This window comes from Spermophilus citellus, assembly GCF_964194105.1.
Source record: "Spermophilus citellus genome assembly, chromosome: 9".
In the NCBI taxonomy this organism is placed as follows: domain Eukaryota; kingdom Metazoa; phylum Chordata; class Mammalia; order Rodentia; family Sciuridae; genus Spermophilus; species Spermophilus citellus.
The window spans coordinates 132,321,538-132,333,718 of record NC_138191.1 but is presented as its reverse complement, the minus strand read 5'-3'; the positions used below and the strand labels follow the sequence as shown (position 1 = coordinate 132,333,718).

The window sequence follows — 12,181 nt, the reverse complement described above, 5'->3', positions numbered from 1 at the left end:
CCACTCAAGCAGGAACAAACTTTATTTTTGAAACTGCCGCCAATGCCCTGGACGCTCCCGGGAAAAAAATTGCCGATCGACGCACACGGTGCACGTGGCGTTCTCCCGGATCCCAAGAGGAAGTTCCTCCTCTGGAAATCCCTCCTACTGCACTTCCCCAACCAATGGGAACTCTCCAGGAGTCCCGTAGCAGGCCGAGGTGGACAGCAGGAGTCCAATATCCATATGAATGTAAATCTTAACATAATCATATCATCTCAATGGCTAGCTGGCGTCACCTTTCAACCAAAAATGCCATGCATCATATTACTTGGCTGTGGCTCTTAGCAGTACCATGGATGAGACCCAGAGGCACATAACCACTGAGCCACATCTTCAGCCTTTTTAAATTTCATTTTGAGACAGGGTCTTGCTAAATTGCTTAGGGCTTCACTAAGTTGCAAAGGCTGGCTTTGAACTGGTGATCCTCTTGCATTAGCCTCCTGAGTATGCACCACCTCGCCCAGCAACCTCTGCTCATTTCTTGAAGGAGAGGGATATGGTGTCTTGTGGGTGTGTAATAGGGAGCTTCGACCTGATCATGGATGTCAGAGAAAGACTGTTTTCCTCAGGAGGAGTTGCAGCTGGCTAGTTGCTGAAGTGGCAGGAAAAGGAGCACCATATGCAAAGGCCCCTTGACAGAGGCCAGTATGTGTTATAGACGGAGCTGGGGAATGTGTTATCACTGGAGACCCAAGGTATCATCAGTGGATGTGAAGCCTTGAAGGCCACATTGAGTTTTTTTCTGTCTTCTCTAGCCATAAAAAGCCATTAAAGATGTTACTGCTGGGGCTGGGGTTGTGGTTCAGTGGTACAGCACTTGCCTAGCATGTGTGAGGCCCTGGGTTCGATTCTGAGCACCACATATAAATAAAATAAAGGTCCACTGACAACTTTTTAAAAAAATACACACACACACACACACACACATACACACACATATGTGTGTATATGTGTGTGTGTGTGTGTGTGTGTGTGTGTGTGTGTATGAATATGATGTTACTGCTTACTGGGGGGGATAAGGTATGAGATGATCTGATTATTTTTATTTTTGCTGTACTAGGGGTAAAGCCCAGGATGTACCTCTGAGCTACATCCCCAACCATTTTTATTTTTTTATTTTGCGACAGGGTCTCACTAAGTTGCCCACACTGCCTTGAACTTGTGATTCTCCTGCCTCAGACTTTTAAATGTCTGGGATTGCAGGTGTGTGTGCCCCTAAGCCCATCCTGATTACCACAAGAAATGATAGTCTGTTTGCATCATGGAAAATGTTTTGGAAGAGAGCCAGCATGGATGTGGGTGAGCTAATTAGAAAGCTGTTGCAGTGGTCTAGGCAAGACCAAAGTGATGGTGGTAGACTTTTTTTTTTTTTTTTTTTTTTTTTTTTTTTTGGCAGTGCTGGAGATTAAACTCAGGGTGGTAGTAGAGATGGAGAAAAGTGGAGGGGTTGATTCCATGGATACTTGGGGAGGAATATTGACAGACTGTGATCATGGGTTAGCTCTGGGAAGTGAAAGAGGAGGAGGAGCAGATCTCGAGGAGTCCTTTCAGATTCTTACATGTGCATTTTGTTGAAGCTTGTGCCCTTTGTCTAGACAGGCAACACTGAAATGGTATAGGACTCCTGTGGTAGAGGGAGGGGGTTGTGAGACTGCTATGGGTTATGTGGTGCTCAGAGGTATCAGGCCTAGAGATCTCCCTGTGAGCTTATTAATGCCCAGTGTTCTGGGAGGGCAAGGCAGGGAAAGCTTATTCAGATTTTAGATTGACCCACTTCTACTAAGTTTCATGCTGGTTGACCTTGTCCTGGGACCAGACTCTGCATGGAGGGATAGGGTCTTTCATCCTGCAGAGACCTTGCCACTGAGCAATGGGCCAGCTGTGAAGTGGCAACCAGACTCACCTTTGGCCCTGTCTCCAAGGAGACTGGCACGGGCTGTCTGAACTGGCTGGGAGGAGAGTGGAGGCTGGATGCTGGCTTCTGGAATGCACATTGCCTGCACTTGTCTGGATATTATCTGCAGATAAATGGCAATTGACTTTAACATCAGAAACAGTAAACTAATCATAACTCACTCAAACTGCTTGTTTTCTTGTGGGAATTTGTAAATTTCTTTAGAAATTTGTCTGTCTCTCTTTTTTCTCTAAATTTTGGTCAGCTTAATTGAGGATTGAGGTTTTTGCTTGTGAGGGTGAGGTAGTTGTCCCCAGAAGGAAATAATTGGGGCCAGGCCTGTTGGCCAGTGGTGCCTGTCTGCCTGTAAGTTGGTCTGTTTATTTGCTAGCCTATCACTAGCTTATTTCCATAAAACACTTAAGTCTGGGACTTTCTTAACTATTTTGTTGGGTAGTATTCTTCCTGACAGGCAATACATATTTGTTCTTGGCTCCAAATAGATGCCTCAAGAAAATCTTGAGTATGGGCAAATGGTGCCCCCTTGTGGCTGTATCTGGTTTTCCAATTTTGCTTTGGTCTCTTCCTAGTCACCTTGAGCCAAGGAGGTAGCAAAAAAGAGGTGTGGCTTTCTCCTTGGTCCTTTCTCTGGACTTTGCTATTTCCATGGATTTTGTGATGGTCCCCAACCTCTCCTTCTTAACATCTGACTTCAGTCCTCCCAGATAAAATCAAGCCTTGTTCTTGAGGGCTGTGACAGTGAATCCAACAGTAGTCTATGTTTCTTGGCTAATTCACACTCGTGGGCTACTTCTTACAGACAGCTCACCGTAAAACACTGTAAATTTTTGAGAAACCAGTGGGAAATATAAGAAAGGGGCATTTGTGGGTGTTGTTTGAGAATAGAACATCTTTGGTTTTTTGTTGTCCATTGGGTGGCACTGTGATCTTATTTTCTGTTTGTGTTTCTCTTTGCAGCCAAGCTCTACTCCAGGAAGTGAAAATGTGGTGCCTCGAGAACCTTTGGTAAGTACCCAAGATATAGTATCATTTTCTAGTAATTAAAATACCATGTGAGTTTAAAGAAACCTTACAATCCCATGGTTTGCATCAGCAGTGTCCCTTCAAAAGTAGATATTAAATGGAGACTTCCTGTGCATGACCTCTGACCTCTGTCTTCTGTTCTAGCATGTAGGGGTTAGTGAAATCTCTCCTTGTTAAAGCCTGGTCTTTTCCAGAACTAAAAGTACCCACCCTAAATGATTATGCACTGCTTTGCGTGTGACAGTGAGATGTCTGAAACCTGGGAGGCAGTGTTGGAATAAGGTTGCTAGGCCCAGCCAGTCTGTCCTGGTTTGTATGAAACAGGCATTCTCTGCTTCTTTGGTGGCCTTTAAGGAACAGATAAGGGAGGGAATTCTGATTTTTCCATAGGGCTGTGACAGGCATTACCAACACTACTATCTTTATAGACTGCTGATAGGGAAAAGGGCTACTAAGTAATAAAGGTAATTTTCTTTGCCAGATGCTTTTGCGTGGTGCTCTGAATCAGAATCCCTGCCTGCCTGCCCCATTTTCATTCTGTTTGGCATTTTATGGCCTGCGGCAAATCCTGTTGGCTGGGTAGTAGGACTGGTTCTTTACAAACCAGGTAAACTTTAGGGAAGAGCCAGTGTTAAGTTCAGTTTTTCGGAGCCTTTTCTCCCTTAGTGGTGATAGCAAGCTGAGGGGGCACTGCGCAGGCTTTTTTTCAGCAGTGCCTGCAGTTGCACCTGTTTTCTTCATTCTCTTCCTGACAGCTGTTGGAGGAGATGACATGAGGTCCTTAGCTGGTATGATCAGGTCCAAATTCTAGTGTGTTCGAAGGCCTTCTTAGGTGGAGGGTGACATGGATCTGGCTGAGCTGTAGACAGTCTGAGATGGTACAAGTGCTGCTAGGACTATTTCAGAGGCGTACTATCATTTGTGTCACCTGCTCTTACCAATATGGGCTCACTTCCAGCTCTCCCACAGTGGCCTCATTTTGCCCTTTGGTATTATTCCTTGGGGTGGGAGGCAGAGAAGGCTTTCCCAGCCTCTCAACTGGGAAGCTTGAGTGTGTCCCATGGGGTTAGCCTCAGAACCACTCAGGCTGAAGTTGTGATTTAGACTGAAGTCCAGGTTGAACACAGTACTCCTCTTCAATCTTTGTCTCTTTAGTTTCTTTTTGATCTATTGATGTAACTATTGATCACCAAAAGAGTGGCCAGCCCTTAGCTGGGCGAGGTGACGCATACCTATAATCCCAGCTGCTCAGGAGGCTGAGATAGGAGATCACGAGTTCAAAGCCAGCCTCAGCAAAAGCAAGGCGCTAAGCAACTGAGTGAGACCCTGTCTCTAAATAAAATACAAAATAGGGCTGGGGATGTGGCTCAGTGGTCAAGTGCCCCTGAGTTCAATCCCTGGTACCAATGGGGCATGATTGGGCAAACTCTTTGGAAACCCTATGTAGTTGGCATCCTCACTTACCTCTGGGCATGGGAGCCCTGCAGGGCTTTGCTCTGTTAAGATTTCTGTACATGGCTCTTTTCCTGCTGTATTATGCATCTGCTTGTTGGTCGGTTGTATTTTTATTTCTTTCTTTTCTGGGAGGCCCTGAGCAGTCTTCAAACCCTAGTAGCCTGTGATCGTCCAGAGTTCAGACTCATTCTCTCCAGGCCAACTCTACAATTACCTTATATTTAATTAATATTTTTTTCTCCTCTTTACGTACTTGCTGCATAATTGCTCAGAGGAAAGAAAACACATAGCAGCAATTTATATATATATATATAAAAACAATAATTAAAAAAAAAACCCGAAATAAACTCCCATCTCATTTGGGCTGATCCTGTGAGTTGGGTAATTAGGGCCCTATTAAAAGGTAGACCCTACCCCCCCTTTTTTATTAATTTTTTTATATTAAACTCCCACAGTCTCTCAGTCATGCCCTTATTGCTTTTGGCTAACTATTTGCAGCAGCCTGATTAAATGAGGGCACCAGCCGAGTTGTATGGTCTTGTGTGAACAACTTCTTCCTCTTGGGAATGGCAGTGGAAGGGTGTCAGGCTGACAAGCCCTCTGAGGGATGGCTTGTGGGGCAGGTTGGAGACACAGGGCAAGTAGGAGGAGAGCCTGTGGCTGCTGTGGACTGGCAGCCAGCTAGGTAGATAACAGTCTCAGGGTGTTGGAGAGGCTATGGGGTGCCAGCCATGGCCCACAGCTCTGCAAAGGGCTGAGGTTTGAAGAAACTTAAGTGGTCAACCCCTTCCTCAGGGAGGGGGGTTTCTCAGGCTACTGTGTAACTGTCTCCTGGGGCTAGGCTCACCTCTGCCTTGAGGATGAGAGAGCAGACAGTTGAAGAGTAAAAGTAAGCATTGTTCTTAATTCACATATTGTATTTGGGGAAGAAAAGTCATTTGTACACATGAAACAATTAGCACAAGACTATATAATTTTAGCAAGCAGCACAAATCGTATATAATTTGGGCAGAATTGTCTGGCTGGGAATCTTAGCGGGATCCTAGTTATTCGGAGAAGGAAGAGGGTGGTGGGTGGGGATTTAGGGATGGTTTTTGTGACACTCAAGCAAGGTCTTGAGGAATACATACTCCAGTATTGGGGGAATATCCTGCTGAGTTGTTTTGTTTTTAACTGATTGCTCCTTTCTCACAAAATTCCTTAATGGAAGCTGCCTGGTCTCTACATTAAGAGGATTAAGCATCAGATGCTGAAGGCAAATAACCCTGTTTTATTATTTGTTTTTTCCAGAACTAGATGATCTCTTTGAAGTAATTTTTCTCTTTATTAGAAAATCGAGGGAGCTGTGTGTGGTGGTGTAAGCCAGTAATCCCTGTTTTCTTGGGAGGCTGAGGCAGGAGTATTGCAAATTTGAGATCAACCTTAGTAATTTAGGCAGGCTCTAAGCAACTAAGTGAGACTCTGTCTTAAAATAAAAAATAAAAAGGATGTAGCTTAGTACCCAGGGGATGAAGTCCTTGGGTTCAATCTCAAGGAAAAACAAAAAAAGAAGGATTCTCGGTGTAGCTCAGTGGTAATGTGCTTGCCGAGCATGGCTGAGGCCCTAGGCCCTGGGTTCCATCCCTAGCACCACAAAAATTTTGAGGCATCTGCTTTTTTTTTTTTTTTTTTAACACAATGCTTTTATTTTTATGTGGTGCTGAGGATCAAACCCTGGTCCCACCTGTGCTAGGCAAGCTCTCTACCACTGAGCCACAATCCCAGCCCCCCCCCCCCCCTTTTTTTTAGATGAGGTTTTGCTGTGTTGCCCAGTCTGGTCTGGAAATCCTGGGCTTAAGTTATCCTCCAGCCTCAACCTCCCCAGCAGCTGGGACTGTAGGCGTGTCCGAACACTCCCAGCTTGGCATCTGCATTATTGTTTTGCTTTCTTTGCTAAGGTGGGAAGGCCTAATTTTCATTCCTGTCCTCTCTGGATCATAAAAAAATGTCTTGTAATGTAGTGGTGAGAAGTATAATTGTGTAGTCTCTAAATGACACATTTGTGTTTATAGCCATTCCCTGGACTTGATTCTAGTTGAGAAGTAACCCTACATGTTGCCTTCTCTGGTCCCTTCAGTTCTCCCCTGCATCCTGCTCTCAAATAAAACCAGTCACATCACCCAGACCATATTAGTGGGATAATAGTTGGTTTATAATACATTCAGTGCTGGGGAGTGCTGAATTAGACCAGTCTTGATAAATTCAGTAAACTGGATTTGAAATTCTCTGATTGTTAGTGATAGAAATTATTAATTACTTTTCTCAATATATACTCTTTTCATAAGCTTTGCCTCCTAGGACAGGAATTTTGATAGCCCTCCAGAGGGCTGACCTCCAGTTTCTCCCAGACCTGTTGAAAATCTGTGATTTTTCTACAGCCTTTTGCACACGTGCTTGTCCTCAGGCTCACATATCTGTTTCCCATGCAGCCCTGGCAGGTTGAAGCTCTGCCTGGTAGGTCTGTAAGAATGGGGTGAAGGGCTGGGGGTATAGCTCAGTGCTGGAGTGCTTGCTTGCCATCTTGGCTTCCATCGTGTGTGTGTGTGTGTGTGTGTGTGTGTGTTGAGGGGAGCCAGTACACACATGAAATGGACAGTTGTCTGAATGGGGCAACTTGGTTCCTGTCTTGCTTGGATACCTTTTGAGGTTTTCTTTTGGTTATATGATTTTTGGTCACTTAAAGTAAGCAATAGCAAAGGTTTTGTTACATATCTGCTCACTTGTCTCAGCATGGCTTCTTGGCATTTGGCCGTGCTGTTGCTCACCCACTTTACACAGTGCATGTGGTTTTGGCTCAACTAGAATTTAAGCTTTTTGCTCTTTGACATTGGGTTCTTTCCAATGGATGAGTCTTCTGCCACCCTTTCTTCCTTTAACTTATAGATATAGGTTTTTTTTTTTGGTTTTCTTTTTTTTTTTAATATTTATTATTTTTTAGTTCTCGGCGGACACAACATCTTTGTTGGTATGTGGTGCTGGGGATCAAACCTGGGACGCACGCATGCCAGGCGAGCGTGCTACTGCTTGAGCCACATCCCCAGCCCCTTTTTTTTTGGTTTTCTATCTTGTCCCTGCAGATCCTCCAAAATAATTCCAAATCCAATTCCATGTATTTTTTAAAAAATGATAATTTCCACGTTGTCAGTTTTACTAGGATAAATGTTTTTATTCTTAATTTTTACATGTAAAGATGCTGTGCAGTTGCAGATCCAGAGCTTTGCAAAACTTCTCCATCTCAGTAATTTTGCCCTTGGGGTACAAAACGATCCTCCTGTAGCCTTGGGTTTTTCCCTGAGAATAAGTGGAATCCTGTCCAGGAGGTTCCACTGTATGTGTTTGAGCTCAGTCCCTCTGAAGAAGCCCTTAGATTTTATACTTGGGGTGCCTAAGATTTTTCTTTTTGGTTTTTAGGATAATTTTTCAGAGGCTGATAATCAAATGACCATTAGTATCTTGATGGATTCTTTATTCTTGGCCGGGAATGGTGGTGCATACCTGTAATCCCAGCAACACTGCAGGCTAAGACAGAAAGATTGTAAGTTTGAGGCCAGCCTCAGCAACTTAGTGAGACTCTGTCTCAAAATAAAAAATAAAAAGGCCTGGGAATATGGCTCAGTGGTAAAGTGTCTCTGGGGTTAGTACCCTGTCACTCCCCTAATCCCACTTAAAAAAAAAAAAAAAAAAGGATCGCTATAGCTAGTTTCTTGTCTCCTGAAGATCTCTAGCATGTTGCTGGCACAGTCTCCCTGGTATTTGTATCTTTAAAAAAATTTATTTTATTTAAAAAATATTATATTATTATTTATTTTAAAACTTATTTAGTTATAGATAGACACAATAACTTTATTTTATTTTATTTTTTATGTGGTGCTTAGAATTGAACTGAGTGCCTAACATATGCCAGGCAAATGTGCTATCACTGAGCTACAACTGCAGCCCCCTAGTATTTATCTTCATCATTTTTTTTTTAATATTTATTTTTTAGTTATCGGCGGACACAACATCGTTGTTTGTATGTGGTGCTGAGGCTCAAACCCGGGCCGCACGCACGCCAGACGAGCGCGCTTACCGCTTGAGCCACATCCCCAGCCCTTTTTTTTTGGACTGGAGTTTGAACCCAGGGGTGCTTTAACACTGAGCTACCTCCTTAGTCCTTTTAAAAAATTTTGGCACAGGGTCTTGCTAAGTTGCTGAGGTTGACCTCAAACCTGCAGTCCTCTTGCCTGTGCCTTCTGAGTTGCTGGGACTATAGGTGTTCACCACTGTGCCTGACTCTTTACAACTTTTGTGGTTAGAAAACCTTGGTATACTGGCTGGCAGGCCCACTGTGATTCTCATTTTTTTTCTCACAAAAACATTTCTGAAGAATAACATTCACATGCTTGATACACTTCTTTTGTGTATACTCATGTATGCCCATGTATATAGTATATATGCATGTAGATAGCATAATACATATATTTCATTTTATAAAATTCAAAGCATTTTGTGGGAAAATAAAATTGATGTTGATACTGTATTCAGTTTACAAGCACATGAGTAATGAAACCAGCCACTTAGAGATTTCAAGAAATTGTCACTTTTCTAGGATAAATAAATATATATGGTAATCCTAATTTTAAAATATTAAATATTATTGGTTGATTTCTGTGCAGTTAGGGCTTTTGAAGTAGCTGTCATTTCTACCTATTGCCCGTAGGGGGAACATTATTGGGATAGACCAAAATCCATCTATGTATGTATGTAAGTATGTATGTAAGAGATAGGGTCTCACTGTGTTGCCTAGTCTGTTCTTGAACTCATGATCCTCCTGCCTCAGCTTTCCAAATATCTGGGACCATAGGAGTGTGTCTTTGTACTTGATTCTGCTCTTATTTTTAAAAATTAAATCAGACTGCAGGAGTGGCTCAGTGGTAGAAGGCTTGCTGAGCATGCACAGGCCCTAGGTTCTATTCCTAGCCCTGAAAAAAAAAAAAAGTTAATGGGTACAGATTTTGCTGCTTAAACTGCTACTAGTAACATTTCTTGAGGGGGCACTCCTCACAATTATTGCTGAGAAACTTGGAATGGAAGTCCAATGTAAACAACAACTGAAGGATGGGGCTCATGGTGCACATCGCTCATGGTGAGCCTGTCATTATGTGACTAGATGCAGGATACTGAGTCTCAGACTCAACTTTTAATTTAATTTAATTTATTTTTTTTTGGTGGGTGGGTACTAGGAATTGAACTCAGGGGCACTTGGCCACTGAGGCACATCCTCAGCCCTATTGTATTTAGAGACAGGGTCTCACTGAGCTGCTTATTAGCGCCTCACTTTTGCTGGGGCTGGCTTTGAACTCTCAATCCTCCTGCCTCAGCCTCCTAAGCCATGTGGGCTCAGCTCAAATTTTTAGATAGAAAAAAATGTTGGCTTTCCTGCTACCCCTTAGTGGCTCTTCACCAGTATAAATCTTCATGGAAGAAAGCATTTCTTTAAAATGCTAATATGCATGTATACCAGCTCTGGGTTGGGAGAGTGCTTGAGCTCCTACCTATTCTGCTGGATGCGGGAAGGAAAACTGGTTAGAACCAAACGCCAAAATGGATGAACTTGAGGAAAGCCTCATTCCATTTCTGGATGGTTATAATCTCTAGGCCACTTACTGATTTTGAAATTACTGCCTCTTCCCGCTCCATCCTTCCTATTATAGTCTGAGGTAGTTTATGGAAAAGACTAGGCGGTGCCCTTTAAGTTGTTTCCTCTTTCAGGTAAATGAAGAGGTTGTTTTTCAGTTTGGAGGTATCCTTTTACAAATAATTATTAGATGAATCGAAACTCTTAGGAGTAATAATTAAAGAAATGGAATTTGAAATAGTTCTTCACCTTTGTTTATATTTCAGGCTTCTGGCTTTCATAGTAATACTTTATATTTGCTACAGTTCCTGTAATCAGAAGCTTTGCCTCTTGGATAACTGAGCACAGTCCTTTTTTTGGAGATGTAGGAATTGAGGTACTGGGCATTTATGTGCCTTTTCTTAGAGCCACACTGTGATGGGGGAATTGGGTTTTTCATCTTGTCCCAGCATCATTCTTTCAGAAGGAATCGTTCTTCTGCCTTTGCTCCTGGAGGTGTAGCTTAGAGTGAGTTCTCTAGCTGTCCTACCACTGTTGAAGACTGAATCTACAATTCTTATTTGGGCAGAAGGACAGTCCTAAAATATTTTTCCTTTGTTTAAACTCCATCATCATCTTATTTGAAATTTTCACATAAAAGAAGTATCACGCCTAAAGGGCGTGGCATCAGGTGAACCCCCTGTAGCTCCCAGTTTGAAAGCATGGAGTTTTGTGTTGTATGTGGGACAGTCATGTGCCCTACGTTTTCCAGGATCATTTCAATGTAAAACATTTGAGCCCATTGTCAAACTGGGCAGACTGATTTTTGGTTTGAAAAATACGATCTTGTAGTTAATCCCCCTGTGCGCTGTGCAAAGCCGCAGGAAGATAAAGTGGTGCTTTGGAGAAGGACGCTTTCACCGCCCTTCCTTCTTCCCTCCCAGCTCTCCTTTCTTTTATGGTTTGTAGTTATAACCAAGATTTATGCTTGTTGCTCCACAAATCTTCTCTCTGCCATTATGAGTTTGTCTGAGCAGTCTAGAGATGGGCCGACACTGAGTGATTCCTGAGGTAAATCTACCCGGGGGCACTCCCTGTCAGTTGGAGGCAGAGAGGAGCTAGTGCACACCCCCAGTGGAGCGCCAGTGTGGATAAATTATTCTGTCGAGAAGAAGGCAGGCCTCCACCTTCGTGACCTCGTGTCCTAGCGGCCACCCTGGGCCACAGCTCCCCATCTGTGCAGAGTTCATGGGGTGATTCTCGGGGTCAGCAATCGCTTCCTTTCCCCGCAGCATCTTCCAAGAGGCTGTTCTCTGGCTCTGTCAGCTGTTGCCCAGCCAGACCCATTTTCCCCAGCTTCGTGGTCTCAAGGAATTGCTAACGGAGACTAGCATGAAAGTTGATTGTTTGTACAATTGGTTTAGTTGTTCCATATTTCAATGAAAATATATTTTAGTGGAGAACGGGGACAAACATTTATTAAACATCTTTTGTCCCATTCTTTGTGTTTTCCCATTACCATGTCTTTTTTTTTTTAAACATATATTTTATTTTTTAGTTGTAGTTGGACACAATACCTTTATTTTATTTATTTATTTTTATGTGGTGCTGAGGATTGAACCCCGGGCCTCATGTGTGCTTGGTAAGCGCTCTACTGCTGAATCACAACCCCAGCCCTGCCATGCCCTTTTGGTTTGTGTATACTTTGGAAAGCCCTTCAAATCTCTTATGAGAAGAAGTAGGGTAGCAGGAATCTATTTTTAAAAATGTGTCAAGAGCTTGCATTGGACACACTCCTCTAATTGACTGACTTGCTATCTGGCCCATGAAACCCACTCCCCAGGTGTGTGTTCTGACAAGGCAGCTTGGCCAGTCGCTCCCGCACTTGGTGTCCTGTTCCTAAACCCATGTGTGCCAAGTGTGCTTGTTATTGAACTAGGCCATTTTGTTGAATATGGTGTAAATAGGTGAAATAGATATGTGGAAAGAAGATTCTAAAGTATAATATAGTCTATAAAGATTAATGTGAAAAGAGTGTTTTATAAAAACTAGTTAAATGCTTTGGTAAATGCAAACTGCTAAAAAGATTGCTGTGAAGTTAGGTGTATGAC

The 12,181-nt window shown here is 43.0% G+C and overlaps 1 protein-coding gene across 1 annotated transcript in view; it reads left to right on the top strand.

Annotated features, from left to right (window-relative positions):
• The window catches only part of PEX14 (peroxisomal biogenesis factor 14), a 144,913-nt gene that overhangs the window by 17,717 nt on the left and 115,015 nt on the right, over positions 1–12,181 (top strand). Inside the window, exon 2 of the mRNA XM_081305733.1 lies at positions 2,915–2,962. Within this exon, the coding sequence (XP_081161859.1) occupies positions 2,915–2,962 (48 nt within the window). The remainder of the gene's footprint in view (positions 1–2,914; positions 2,963–12,181) is intronic.